Below are 15,590 nucleotides of genomic sequence, written 5' to 3'. Positions count from 1 at the left end.
TCACTAGCCCAGGCCCACTTTTCACAGAACAGTAGCTGATGGGTGCCATTACCTTTGCTGGGTCCCTTCTGTGGAAGTCAGAACTAGTTGATACTAGAACTAATAGAAAGAATGTTTCTTCCTGTATCCACCTCCTCTCCCTCCCCCAGTCCTATCATCTCTCCTTGTTTCTTCCAGTATCTACCTCCTCTCCCTCCCCCAGTCCTATCATCTCTCCTTGTTCAGAAACACCAACCTACTCTCCCCTTCCTGTGCTTAAATGCTAATGATTCGTCTACTGTACACGTTCTTGATTTTTTTCTTCCATTTAATTACTAAAACCTATAACTCTTGGTTTTATTAACTTTGCACTTTCACTTCTGTGACTCTGATTCTGTCCTTAATCACATGTAAAGTGAATGAGTGGGTTTTTTGGTTTTGTTTTGTTTTGTTTTTTCCTGCTATGAGATATCCTTGGCTTTAATACATGGATAGAAAATATCCAGTGTCCTATGCTCACCCCAGACAGAACTAATAGAATTACTAGTAGATCAAGGCACTTTCTCCCATGAGCGGGGGTTGGGGGGTGAGGTGGGTGGGTGGAGGGGGTAGGGGTAGAGGTGGGGGGTGAGCCCAAGGGTCTTCTCAACCCAGGGCTGTAGGAAGCTACTGCAGATGGTTGGTGTTGACATGCAAGGTGAGATGCAGTTGCCATCCTACCCATACTCTGTTCTCTGATGTAATGACTGATTAATCTTAAATCACCGCTACTTTAAAATCTGTCTTAAGTGGGTGCCTCGGTGGCTTAGATTGTGAAGTATCTGCCTTCCACTCAGATCATGATCCCGGGGTCCTGGGATCCAGCCCCATGTCGGGCTCCCAGGTCAGCAGGGAGTCTGCTTCTCCCTCTCCCTCTGCCTCTCCCCCTGCTTGTGCTCTCTCTGTCTCTGTATCTCTCTCAAATGAATAAATTTTTAAAAAATCTTTAAAAAAATTTGTCTTATGATTCGTCATGAAGTTTCCCTTTTGAGGATCAAGTGCCCTCTCCTCCTCAGCACGGCACCTAAAGCTCTTCCTTCTCTTCTTGAACTGCTTTCCCTTTTATTCCACATTACACAAGTCCTCCATTCATGTCAGATAAATCAGTTCATGGTCCCTGTATCTAATTCAGTCATCCCTGGCTCTGAGCCTGTGTTTGGATTCTCCTGAATAGAACCATCTCCTCCATCTGCTAATTGAAACCTTATACTGTCTTCAAGATTTAATAGAGAAGTAAAGTAAATTGAAGGACACACTACTTGGCAGTCCCACTAGGCAAAAAAAGAAGTCAACCAGACCCATACAGGGGAGCATACTGCCAGCGTGCGTGGAGTTCAGTATCTTCAGCTGTGAGATGGAGATCATCGTAATAGAAAAACAGAGATACCGGGACGCCTGGGTGGCGCAGTTGGTTGGACGACTGCCTCTGGCTCAGGGCGTGATCCTGGAGTACCGGGATCGAGTCCCACATCAGGCTCCCAGCTCCATGGGGAGTCTGCTTCGCTCTCTGACCTTCTCCTCGCTCATTCGCTCTCTCACTGTCTCTCTCTCTCAAGTCAATAAAATAAAAAATCTTTAAAAAAAAAAAAAAACAGAGATACCACATGCTTCACTCAGTTATATAATGTCTTATATTCTTATAGGTTGTTCTTTTTCTGCATATTTTCCTTCTAACTAGATTTTTAAGGCAAGAAATGCATTTTGAATTCTCACTGCATTATCTTTCATTGTCCAGTGAACACTTATTTAGTCAATGAATGAAAATTATAATGATAGATGATATTTGTATAGCACTGGAAAGTTTTCAGAAGACATTCTTGATAACTCTGAAATAGGTAATAAGTAAATACTGTACTTCCATTTTCAAATAGGTGATAGGATATTCTTCTTTTACTGATGAAGAAGTTGGGGCCGCAGGGGCTGATTCACTTGCTCTGAATCGTGCAGTTAGATAGGAATAGAGGCAGAACATGGGTCCCTGTTGTAGTCGGACAGGCATACAGAAAGAGATGCTCAAAGCTGGGACAGGAGAGCTTGGTCTGAAAGCAGCCTGCAGGGAGGCCAGCACCGTTAATACCTCTGCTTTGGTTACAAGGCTATGAAAATGGAGGGACAGGATGAACTTGAAAGAGATTTCAGCATGTTGTGAACACAGCTGGCGCTGTTTGGGTATTGGGGTGGGGGGAGAGGGCAAACAATGATTTGATTCTGAAGCTTTGAACCTCTCACACTAGGATGATGTGGAACCTGAGAAAGAAAAAGGGAAGATTAATTTACTTCGGAGGGTGGTGAATTGAAGATGCTGGGAGGTAATCCAATGCAGCGGGTTTAGGGGGAACACCAAATAGATCTGGAAGTAGCTAAATCAAAGGGAGACATAGCTGAGCAAGGGAGTGGGAAACAGAGAAGAGAATAAAAAAAAAATCCACACCCCCCACAATAATTTTCACAGAAGGGGAAGATTTGTAGTTGAGCACATGATTGAATAATCAAAATATATTGAAACAAGCTATATAAATGATAAGATGGCAGTCATCATATTTGTCTGAATAAAAGCAAAAATTGTTCAAATGTGAAGAAATAGTCCATTATCATTCCATTTGGGGAGGTATGTCCCCAATACATTATAGTCACGTTATGCCATTCCCAAGAGGCACTCTTGCACACGTCTCTCTTAGGCTTCTGGTTGGCCAGCTGTACCTCCACCCCCTTCTCACACACTCAACTTCTATTCATGCCTCACATCTCCACTCACGTGTTCTGTTCTCTTCATTCTTGCATCCATTGTTTCCTGTCCTGTTTCCTCAGCAAACTGAATTTGAGTTTGTATTCACTGACCATCTACTACGTTCTGGGCACCATGGTCGGTGCTGTAGGTTCAGCTGTAGGTGCTGATGAAAGTAGGCATGATTTCTGCTATCACGGATCCTACAATTTGTCGAAAACAAGTTCCTGCCCTCACCACCACTCCTCACTCCCCAAACCAGCAACCCAGGTGTATTGGTTTCCTCTTGCTACTGTAAAAATCACTACAGACACAATGGCTTAAAACAACACACATATATTATCTTATGGTTTTAGAGGGAAGAGGCTCAAATGAATCCCACAGGAGAAAAATCAAAGTTTTGGCAGGATTCTATTCTTCCTGGAGGCTCTAGAAGAAAATCCATTTATTTCCTCGTTTTTCCCAAATTCTAGAAGTCATGTGCATTCTGTGACTCCTGGTCCCTTCCTCCTTCTTCAAACAAGCAGTATGGTGGCATCATCAGATTTCTCTTTGACCTCTTCTTCTGCCTCCACATCTTCTCTGATTCCCACCCTCCCATCTTCCTCTCATAAGGACCCCCGTGATTACATTGGACCCCCTCCTGGATAATCTAAGATAATGTCTCTATCTTAAGGTGCTTAACTTAATCAAATCCACAGAATTCTTTTTTCCATATAACAACCTATTTACAGGTCTTGGAATTAAGATGTGGACATCTTTGGGGTCATTATTCTATCCCCCATACCAGGTCACTCCTATATCTCCTTAGCTCTTTGTGCATATTTTTTTTCCAGCCTTCAGAATATTTCAGATTACTAGTTCAGTCAACTGGTTTGCTGGCTTTGTTGTGAGCCTATTGAGGGCAGAGAACATCATCTCTCTTGTTCACCATTCTACTTGCCTTACTTAGGACAGCATTCAGAGCCCTGAATACGCCCATATTGACTGACTGCTTGAATGAATGAATGAACAAATGAGATGCTTGATAATATGTGCACATGTTTTCCAAAGAGAATGTTGTGGTTTGTCCTAAATATTTCATAGTTCCCTGTTTTCTTGAGAAATTAGAGATGTAAACCTGCTTCTCAATAGTTAATTGATATCAACAGAAAATTCCTTCTCTTAAAAAATTATGAGTGACTCACAGACTGTCAAGAACCTTTTGAAGTATATGAAAAGCACTCCTAAATTATGCAGCTATGAATACTTTTTAATTAAAGGAGTTAATGAATATTCTACAGGAAAGAGGTAGCTTCCACAGTCTGGAGTTAATTGCCCACCCACACCTGATGGTTAATTTCTTTCTGAAATGTTGGTTTTTGTAGATAAAGCCCATCATTTACCACATTCCACATGGGTATAGATTAGTTGTCTCCTTTGCACATGCTCCAAGCTTACTTCATTTTGCTTAAGGCAGGATATTAGCTGTGAATTCACTTTCCTTTTTTCTATGATGATGTGATTTTTATTGCACTGGTTGATTTACTTAGAAGCTTAAAACACAAGGTTATAGCCATAAAATTAGTGCAATGGCAGAACTGAGAGGGTCGTGTGTAAAAGAAAACTTCACTTATTTGTGGAAAGATTTCAGAAGTGGCCATTGTCTTTAAATTTTCATCTGAGTGAATTGGTAACTTTATCACTAAGGATGTCTTTTTTATTTGGAAAAGGCATCATGAATTGCTTCTCTTTAAATAGCTTACTCAAATAATAACCTACAACTGTATGGCACAATTCTTTTGTTTTACTTTATTTTCCTTCATTTTGAATGGTCTGAAAAAATGCCCTATTTTGATGAGGGGAATAAGAAAGAGGAAACTGGATGAAAGACAAAACAAGCCCACTGAGATGATAGAAGGGAAATTTTTGTACTGTTAGTGATAAAACCCAAACATTTTTATAGTTAACAGCCTATCACCACTTAAATTATGAAATAACCGTGAGAAAATATAGATAATGACAAGTGCAATTTATAAGTGAAGTAAGTGTGATGGGTTAGGGAAGAAGAAAAAGTTGTTTCTTAAAGAATTTTCTGTATGTTTTACCACCATTTTCTGGTCATTTAGATCCAGTGATCAATCCCTCTAAATAATATCTAAATACATTGGGTTTTTTTTTTTTACGGTAGTATTGAGTTCAGATTGACAGGTACATTTCTTGTGAATTACTAGTGGCTTCCTGAAGCAGGGAGTTGATACAAATTCTAAGGTCTTTGACCTTGGTGGAAAAAGCACTGTGATTAATCAGCCATTTCTGTCTGGCTGAGGAATGGGTATGACAGAACTCATGCCATAGTGTAATAGTTATAGATAATAATTTATGTGGATTCTTTCAGAAAAAGCAATGCTTTGACATTCTTTTGACATTTCTAAATAAAACAATTCTGGTATTTTTTTTAGATGATAGTTACTTTTTTTCCAAGCTTCTCTTGTAGATAGTACCAATGACAGTTGTGTTTTTTAGTAAGTAAATAATAATGAAAAAGTTCTCAGAAAAATTCACATTTTTAATTTTTAATTTTTGGGATTAAATACTAATGATAATTTTTTCCATAGAATTTTTTGAACTAAGAATTTAAATTGTAGCTTATTTTGAAATATAAACTGTTTTATAAAAGACATATGTCATTTGTTAACAATGGTGCCATAAATGGATGGAAAATGGACTATAGAGATTCTGATATCAAATTTTGTCATCATTGTCATTTTAAGATTTCTTGCTAAAGATGGAAGTGGTTTAAGAAATGTATTAGCGGGGCACCTGGGTGGCTCAGTGGGTTAAAACTCTTCTGCCTTTGGCTCGGGTCATGATCTCAGGGTTCTGGGATTGAGCCCCACATCAGGCCCTCTGCTCAGTGGGGAGCCTGCTCCCCCCCTCTCTCTCTGCCTGCCTCTCTGCCTACTCGTGATCTCTCTCTCTGTCAAATAAATAAAATCTTTTAAAAAAGGTATTTAGTTAAAGCCACTGGATTTTTAAAAATTACTGATTGCATTCCTTATATTTAATAAGCATCTTTAAACAGTGAAGTGCTGGTAAATAACAAGAAACTCTTGGAACAGGGGGCACGAGGTAAGTTGGTGGAGTAGAACTGATGTATAGTATTTGCCCATTTCCATGGTGTAAATATTTCTACCGTGACTGATTCCAAACTACCAACATGCTGTCCTTAATCTTGGAGTTGAGAAGATATGTACACAATTGACATACTGAAGAGATGTCAGGAGAGCTGGTATGAGCTGGCTCCAACCCAGTACTGCCTTTAAAGAAATCACATAAATTTTATTTCTAAGACTGATATATTTGAAAGTATCTGCATAGAAACCATTTAAGTATTGAATTCCATGGTACATTGCAAACATTAGTCTTACTAAAACTTTTTATGTCTAACTTTGTGAGAAAATGTCTAATCTATTGTATACCTTTTATATATGGAAATCATGAATTATCAAACATTTGAAAGAAAGCTTATCTGGTAATTTAATCATTAGAGGGAAATTTTTATACTCTGAAAATTCAATAAAATGTTTGAATTGGATAAAAGTGTGCTTATGAATCTTAAAAAATACTCAAGGAAATACATATCATGGATCAAATAATGAGCCAAATGTCTTAGAAGCTCTTTTAACATTGATCTAGTGATTCTTCCTCTGTAATTCTAAGCAAAATAAAATAACAGTATATATACAGCAATTATTATCGTACCAACTTATGTGTGTATATATGTGTGTATAAATATGTGTGTGTGTGTATTTATGGGACTGATAGAAGGAATAAAGGTCAGTCAGCATGTCACCATTTACCTTTGCTTCAGATATGTATTTTTCTTTTTCCTGTGATCTTACAGGAGATCCTCTCTTATCTCTGAGAGTGAGAAGGGCACATTATATCTGAGAATATAAATAAGAGTCTTTGCATTAGTAGAGGTAGGTTCCATATTTAATGAGGCAAATAGTGAATGAGAGTGATTACTACTGAGTGGTCAGTGGATGATCTCAGTTATGGTTACTCCCAATTTTGTTTAAAGTCCTAATTTGCTGTTTTGGGCCAATGGAAGCATAACCTAAACCTACACTTACTCCTTAGCCCTCCTTTCTGCGGGAGAAATAGGAAAATAGAAGACCCGCTGGAGTGCCTAGCATACAGTAGGTCCTCAATATATGCTGGTTGAGTGAAGAGGAATTTGAAATCTCAAAATATCATTAGTGTTCAGTTACAGCTGTCCATAGGGAATACTCACAATGCATCATTTCTCCTTTTTGGAATCATACACATCCTACAAGTCTACTTTGCCCAAAGTCTTGAGTGATCACTCCACAGACTTATCCTTCTTGTAAATCTCCATTCATCTTCATTTATCATGTCATTTATATACCAATCTTATCCTTGGCACTCAAGGATGAGCTTCTAGAAGAAAGGGATAGTATTTGACTTGTATTACCCTCTACCATGTTGAAACCTTGTAGTTTGAACTACATTTGAGCAACTATATTCAGAAAGTTTCCCTGAATGGAGTACCTGCTCAATACTTATTATTTCAAGTAATAAATATAAGTATAGGTCTAAAGGTGAAACTTGGAAACAAATCCTATACCTGAATACCATTTTTCAAATACATTAAAATCACTTTGTGGCAGTTCTCTTTCTGCTAGCAGTTACTGCGAAACGTAAATGTGTTTGTTCTCTATTTTCCACCCACCTCTTTTTACCTTTAAGCAGCAGTATTAAAAAAATAGATAATTTCCCTTATACTTCCCTCCAATGCTAACTGAGAAACAATAATATTCCCATGGTTTTGTAGCCACTATAGATGAAAATCATGGGTATTTTAAATAGCAAAACTAGTCCAATTAAGAATTTATTTCTTCAGAGAATTCCATAATCACTAATGACCTGGAATTTATTTGATAGATTTTGCCTACCAACAGCAGAGTTATCTTACTTTACATGGTCTGTTCTGAGAGCCATATCACTCCTTAGAGGGACTTGAGACATGGCCTGTCTGAAACCATGTCACATGAGGAAACCATGGTGGTGAAGATATCAGCAAATGAGAGGTCAGGATCCATGATATCCTGAGTAAATTTTTCTCCCTCAGGTACATTCAGAGGCCGATTTACTGTGAACAAAGAATGCTTTGTTTTTTAGAGTCTCTCTTACAAATCCCTTCCATGCCCAAGAGATAAGCCCCAACAATGAATCTTTTCCTTAAGATGTGACCCCCAAACTATATTAGCTTTGGCCACCACAAAGCAGGGCTTTACCTCTGGGCATGCCCATGAATGAAATGGTATGATAGTGTGGAAGGAGTACTATTCAGGATGCCTGGAGGCCTCGATTCCAGTTTGTCTTTGGAGAGGGCTTGCCAGTGTTCTTTCAAACCGTTTAAAATGATGGCTGAGTTTCAGCATGTCTGTCTGTGAAATGAGAGGTAATTAACCCATCCCATCTTCCTCTCTGAGTTACGTAATAAGTACCTGAAGCCACATTTGAGTAATTAAATGTTAAAGAGTTCAGAAGTAATCTGTAATTAAGTGAAAAACATAAAAACTGAAGAGTGTTTGGAATCAGTCTTGTTAAACACGTGGTGGCTGTTACACATCCACATTCAGCGCAGCCTGCAGCAGACATCTCTGAGAATTCTCCCTCACTCCAGTCTCTGTTTCTCCTGCAGAGGAAGCGTCCCAGCCCGGTCCAAGTGAGAAGTGCTTTTTAATCCTGGATTGCAGCGGAGTGACTTTTTTCGACTATTCTGGAGTCTCCATGCTTGTGGAGGTATTTACATAGCTTGTGTTTGGATGGATTCTTTCCCTCTTCTGTAGTAACACGGCTACTCTTGCAGCCCCAGGCTGTTGACTCCACTTGTTTCAGGGTTCGTCTCACCCGTTCTCCCCAAAGGACATAGAACTTGACGCCTAGCACTGCCATAGCGTTGTCTTCAGGAGATCCCATCAAGCTTCTGGTGTGTGTATATGTGGGGGCCAGCGGTGGGGGTAATCACATAGGGTGATCAGAGAGAACAGAACATAGGCTTGAGACGTAGTGGGCATAGTGCCTGCTGGGCAGTCAGTTTACAAGCTTCTGAAAAGAGAAGTTCCCTCCATGAGAAAGTGGCCCTGGTCATGGCAGGATCTTTTCTCTCACCCTCATGGATGGGTGTAGTTTCACCAGACACCTTATCTGAGCTCTCAAACAGTCCCCAGTGCAGGAGCTTTTCTCCTTTCTGTCAGATAATAGTGTTCACTTCTCTACCCGGTGATCTTCATGGTGTCTCCATGGCCCTGGTGTGCAAAATATAAAACTGATTATTTCCTTAAAATGAACATGGTCACAGGACATTTCCACAGGAAGGACAACACCTAATTTTTCCAATTAAAGGAAAACTCAGACACTTTGGGAATTTTTTTCCTCTGCTTTTTTAAAAAAAAGATTTTATTTGATTATGCGTCAGGGAGAGAGCACCCACAAGCACGGGGAGTGGCAGGCAGAGGGAGAAGCAGGCTTCCAGCTGAGCAAGGAGCCCCATGCAGGACTCGATCCTAGGACCCTAGAACATGACCTCAGCTGAAGGCAGATGCTTAACCTACGAATCCTCCTAGACAACCCCCCCCCTTTTTTTAAAACTAATTAGTATGTCAACAGGGGAAATCAACTCCTTTCTCCATTGTTCTCTCTCTCAGTGTCTTGAATTTGTTGGGGGAGGGTCTTGAGGATGGAGCAACATCTGTTCCTCAACTGTCCTCAGTCCTCTACCAGCTTTTGCTGCATGGAACTCGGCTTACCTGTCTCTGGGTATCTGCTCCCCACGGGCTCTCTACCCTGCCTCCTAGTCATGGGTAATTTTGTATTCTGCCAAAAGCTTAATCAAAATCATATGAACATTTCTGGAGCTCGTTCCCTGCTTATCTCCCTCATTTCCATTACTCTCTCCCACTGATTCCGCCCACCTAATCCTTCCTGAACTCTACTTCCGTCTGCTCAGCTCAGGGAAGCTCTTGCATTTTACTCAAGCATCCCTCATTCTCTGGCCCAGAAGCTGCTTTGTGCAGAAAGCTGAGCTCCTAGGGTGCTTCTCTCATCTGTCTTCTTTCCCTCAGGGTACTCAGTCCTGTGCTCCCTGTTCCCACTGTCTGAAAACAGTTGTTCGTATGTTTTTGTTTGGTTGTCTACTTTTATGGAGTTTGGGATAGTCGTGTTAGTTACTCATCAGGGCAAGATGTAGAAATTGGAAATAGAGCTTTAAAGAGTTAAGATCAGTAGTTTTTGGACAGTTTCACATTATGGGTGTTGGTTGTTTTCTGTGGTGTTGTGTAACTGTGCCTCTATCCATTTATAAATATAAAATTGAAATGTCCACAAACTTCCAGATTAAAGAAAGTGCAAAGTCAAAAAAACAAAAACAAAAACAAAACACACACACCAAAAACAAAGACAAGAAGCACAGTGCGAAGGTCAACTTCTGTATCTCTTTCCTATGAACAAAGGGTGAGAATATAGGTAGTGTGGACAGTCGAGGTGTGGGCCCAGTACTATCCCACTAGCGGTGAGGCATGAGGGATAGCACTAGGCCCCCTGGGTCGCTGGTTATGCCCCTCTTAAAAATGAGGGGAGGATTTTGTCTCAGTATGAGCAGATATTTAGAAAGAAAATCATGTAAAAGTGGTTGAGTTTTAAATATTCTAGACTTAAATCTAGTGGCTGTTTTTGGTATGTCACCCCTTCCCCCCCCATATAATATGCTTTCATTTTCTTGTTTCTTTCACTATAAAAACTGCACAATTTGGCATAGTTCAACCTGAATACGTCATGTTTTCTTGCATCCAAATCTGGACTGTAGGCAGATGGTTCTTGGCTGTTGGCCTTTCTGTTTCCTCTGCGTCACCAGGGTCTAGAAGAGTGCTCTCCAGTGGGTGTGCAGAAGGGCTCACCTGGGTTGCTTGTCGGCCACGTGGTTGTCTGGGTCCTAGTTTTGGTCCAGGAATCTTTATTTAAACAACCACAGGTGATTCTGAGGCAAGTGGTCTAAGATCATATTCTGGGAAACACTAGATTAGGATTGTCCCTTTACTGGGAAAGACCAGGATGTACAGTTTTGGTTTAATTGTATTTTAATTATTTTGAATATGCTCAAATGTTTATCAGCACCCCTCTCTAGAGATTACAAATCAGTATTAGAGTTAATAAACAGGAGGAAACGGTTACCTATGCCCACTAAGGTTAAGATCTAAAGTTGAAAATTCAGAGGAATCCAAACAACTCAGGTACTAGGCATGTTGAGAAAGAGTTTTTTTTGTTTTTGTTTTTGTTTTTTAAAGATTTTATTTATTTATTTGACAGAGAAAGATCACAAGCAGGCAGAGAGGCAGGCAGAGAGAGAGAGAAGGAAACAGGGCCCCGCTGAGCAAAGAGCCCGATGCAGGGCTCGATCCTAGGACCCTGAGATTATGACCTGAGCTGAAGGCAGTGGCTTAACCCACTGAGCCACCCAGGGTCCTTTGATTTTTGTTTTTTCCATTCATCTTCATGGAATACTGCACAATGGAATTATGAGATAAATCAGCCAATGCATTTTATTTTTAAATTAGCAAAAAATAACATTTGCTCTTGGCCTAGTGTTTCCTGTCTGTATATAGGACACCAGCGGCTTTGTGTCAGTTTGCCCTTTTTAATTTCTTTATTTCTGTTTGGTTTATTTCATTATGATTACAGTAAATTATGATGTATATTAAGAACATTGGCTTTAAAGATAGATAAACCCTGGCCATATAGAGTTTTATGATCTGGGCTGACGTATTTACTTCTCTGTAAGTGAAAGTAGACATACCCGCTTCATCAAGTTGTGAAGCTTTACAGGGATACATTGCAAAGAAAGCACACAGCAAAGTTTTTAGAAGTTAATAAGTGCTCAGTAATTTTAGCTTTTATTATTTGTTTTCATTTTGCAAAAGTCATTTCTTAAAATGCAAATAATACTATTGTTTTAGTTTCAGCCACTGAAAGAGGGTCTAGAGTAAAGAACCCCAGGGTTTCTTGAGCTATGCCTGTCTTCCTGCTTCCTGAAGTTCCTCGTAGATTTCCTTAGTCACTGTAGTACTAGGAACATGCCCCTGTGAGTTCTAGGTTGGAGGAAATGGAATGACTTCTGTTTATTCTTCTACTTAGGACACTGGGAAGGTCAGTGAACTGGAGATTATACTTATCAACATCAATAAACCACCTGTAGCAATGTGTTTGAGCTTTCTGAGCTTGAGGAAAAAGTCAAACACTGACCGGTCACCTTGAATTAGTCCTTTTAACTTTATAAAAATAGGTGTTATTTATTCTGTCCAAGTTTCAGTCCATGTATTGTTTGTTTGTTTGCTTATTTATTCATGCTCAGAGTGACACATGTCTTATTATTCTGCAATTCTTCTACCATATAACTACTTACTGCAGGAAAAATATAAGGGAAAAATTTTGAATGTATCATGCAAACTCTTAGAATGTGTTGTAAATGCTTTCTCTATTTTCTATGTAAGATACATCTTTATTACACAACCAAATCCATCCTATTGTTGCTAAAACTTCTCATTTTATTTTCATCGAGTTTTATGGATTGACTTCTGTATGGGTGAATTTAAAATCTGGGCATTCAATAAGTTGTTCCTCCATGGTGTTTTCTAGGACCTGAATGAGGCAAGCCTCCAAAATACACCAAGCACGTTAGTTAGCATCTCTCATCTTGATGGACCTTTAAAAAATGGGAGGTTGGACAATCAAACTCGGCTTTGATTCTGTTAGTTCTCAGCTTACCATCCACGGATGGGATCTGAGAGTCCACAAATATGCACAAATTGTTGTAAAATACTAAACTAAGCAAGAGGTCAGCAGTTTTCATCACTTTTTTTAAGTGGGTCCTTGACTTCCAGGAAAAGAAGGTTGAGAACAACTTTCTAGCATTCTTACAGGGAAGGGAATGTGGTGTTTTAGTTTTTATGACATGAAGTTTCATTTATTAAGTAGCTGGATTTAGTTGCTGGAAAGGTGAATATCCTGCCGCCTTAATGGTGTTGGCTTAGAGGTTTGCCAGGGTGTGCCCGACTGTGTAGCAATGTCTCCCTCTGGTGGTGTGACACCAGACACATTGGCTTTTTTGTTTTTAACCAGGAATTCTCCTTTCTTCTTAAACCCATCTTCCCTGCCTCTTCTCCTGTATTAATTATGGGATACTATCTTCATTCCCCCAGGTTTATAATGACTGTAAGAGCAGAAGTGTGGATGTCTCGTTAGCCCATTGCACAGGTAAGGGAGGATTCTTTACTAACATTGAACAGGATCCTTCTGCCGCTCCAGCTGGCCTTAAATTACTTGTGTTTTCTTGTAGCTTCCTTGGTAAAAGCAATGAAGTACTGTGGAAACCCAGACTCAGAGAAATCAATTTATTTTGATTCAGTATCTGCTGCACTAAGTAATATCTACTCAAATAAGGTGAGCCATGCAAGTTGGCATGCAGGAGTTATAAGAAAAATTAGAATGTAGAATCCAGGGCTTTGCATTTTTTTTTTTTTTGTATTAGCCTATTACCTCTCTGGTATTTAAAATTTATGACAATTTTTCCCCTCTCAGAGTCCTCTGCTGCAGTAAAGGAATGTTTCCATTCCCAACTTGGATCAGTTATGAACATTGTTTAATAATTTGGGTCTCCAACAATATCATGGCTTAGAGGATTTGGGGATCACTCATTAAGTGCAAAGTGCTTGCTTACAAAAATAAATTCTTCTTCCAGGATCTACTATCCTGGGAATTTGAATCCACCTCTGTCAAATGCTAAAACTTTAGATTTAGTCTTATATAGCCTTTTTCTGCTCCAGTACTCTTACCTCTAAATTCATATTGGCATCCTTGGGAATATTATTTGCAGAGCCCAGCATTCCCATGATGTGAAGCATCACACTTATCCTCCAAATACTGGGCTTTATAGTTAAAAAGCAGTTCCTAGGGCTTTGATTTCCTGCAATTTTTCTTTGACTTTGAATCCTTTTGCTTTTCCCATCCCTAGAACAGCATTTGGCACTTCCCAGAGTCATCCCTATCACATTCAGTCAGAATAGTACATATTTACAAAATGATAACAATGACAGAACAATTATTATTATTATGATATACCTGACATTTATTGAGTATTCCTTATATTGCAGAAATATCCTAAGAGCTTTACCTATATTAATTCATTAGACTTGCTACAACCTTATGAGGTAGATACTCACCAAACTCTCATGCCTCACAGAATGTCTGTCTGCTTAACTTGGCTGGACAGCTTGCATCTGTTGCTACTGTTCGTTGATTATGGTACCAATTTAAGAGTCGAACATGTGCTTATGTCTTCCTCTTCTATTTTAGAATTTGAGCAAACTCAGTGATCACAGTGAAGTCTGAGACCCTTTTGCTGCAGTTCAGCTCTTGCCTTCAGCAACTGCCCTGAAGAGGCCGTACTCTGGCGTTTTGCACAACCTTTTCTGTTGTTGAGATCCTGCAGATGACCTCAACTGTAAGAAGGATGTGACTTAATGACCACGTAGCCACTGGTCGAGCAATTTTTCCTAATCTTTGCTAGTAAGCATATTTACTTAGTAGGTTATTGTAGAGTTATTTTATAAAAATTGGTATGCATTTAGTTTTAGTATACTAAAAGGTAAACATGAATTTATTTCCTTTGCCACAGTATTTTGTGTTTTATTTCTGTTTCGTTGTAAGTAAACTTGCAAAACTGAGAAACTTTTTGCATAAGAGATTTAGAACATTTGCAAGACATTTGTAAAAATCCAGGATCATCTGTAACTAATACATAAAAACAACTTAGCAAATGTGCCATGTTCCTCTCCAAAAAACAAGCCAGTAAACATCAATAAGATTAAATGTTTCTTTACAATATGATACGAAATTCACAGAAATTAACTCCAACAAAAACAAATGACATACTAGAAACCATTGTTCTTCATGTCTTTCCATGCAAGGAAGTTTTCAAGACTATTTTCAAGATAACCAGTGTCCCAGTAAAACCAAGTTCTTGATAGTAGTCTGTGTTACTCTGAATATTGGAAATGCTTAGTCCTAAATTCTGCATTTCGAACCCCAAAAGCCTCTGTTTTTACCTTAGGTTTCATTAGAGCCAGAGCATATGGAAGTTGCACATTTTATATTTTGTCACAAATGTGATTTTTAGATGAGAGAATAAATACTACCAGTAGAATGAAAATAGCTTTGTGCTATTCTAGTATACAATTAATTGTAGTAGTTTGGGACTTTCCTATTTCAGAGAAACAGCCAATATAATACATTTATCTCTCTATCCACTTAGGTCTCCATTGTATGTTTTTCTTTTTCTTTTGCCAGAGTAGAACTTAGATATGCGATTATCTGTAAAAATACCAAATCAGTAGGATAACTGAAAAGCACCATAGGCCAGGATGACCTGTATAAATTATTGTTTTCATGCTTGTACATATATTTTCAATCATGTACAATTACACAGTTTCATATTTTTATCAGGCAATTGGATACACTTATGAAGAAATCTCATTTTCAAAGGTAGGTCTGCTTCAGTTTGAAGGTATTAGAACTCTTCTTGAAATTACCAGTGTAGGGACGCCTGGGTGGCTCAGTTGGTTAAGCAGCTGCCTTCGGCTCAGGTCATGATCCCAGCGTCCTGGGATCGAGTCCCACATCGGGCTCCTTGCTTGGCGGGGAGCCTGCTTCTCCCTCTGCCTCTGCCTGCCTCTCTGCCTACCTGTGCTTGCTCTCTCTCCCTCTCTCTCTGACAAATAAATAA

General features: G+C 39.2%; 1 protein-coding gene across 1 annotated transcript in view; it reads left to right on the top strand.

Moving 5' to 3' along the window:
- Nucleotides 1-14,464, top strand: part of SLC26A7 (solute carrier family 26 member 7) — a 122,404-nt gene extending 107,940 nt beyond the window's left edge. The window contains exons 16-19 of the mRNA XM_044247106.1: nucleotides 8,457-8,557; nucleotides 13,009-13,063; nucleotides 13,146-13,249; nucleotides 14,162-14,464. Coding sequence (XP_044103041.1) covers nucleotides 8,457-8,557; nucleotides 13,009-13,063; nucleotides 13,146-13,249; nucleotides 14,162-14,197 — 296 coding nt within the window. The 3' untranslated portion in view covers nucleotides 14,198-14,464. The remainder of the gene's footprint in view (nucleotides 1-8,456; nucleotides 8,558-13,008; nucleotides 13,064-13,145; nucleotides 13,250-14,161) is intronic.
- The last annotated feature ends 1,126 nt before the right edge of the window (nucleotides 14,465-15,590 follow it).

This window comes from Neovison vison, chromosome 4 (genome assembly GCF_020171115.1).
Source record: "Neovison vison isolate M4711 chromosome 4, ASM_NN_V1, whole genome shotgun sequence".
Lineage (NCBI taxonomy): Eukaryota > Metazoa > Chordata > Mammalia > Carnivora > Mustelidae > Neogale > Neogale vison.
This window is presented reverse-complemented; position numbering and strand designations above follow the sequence as displayed.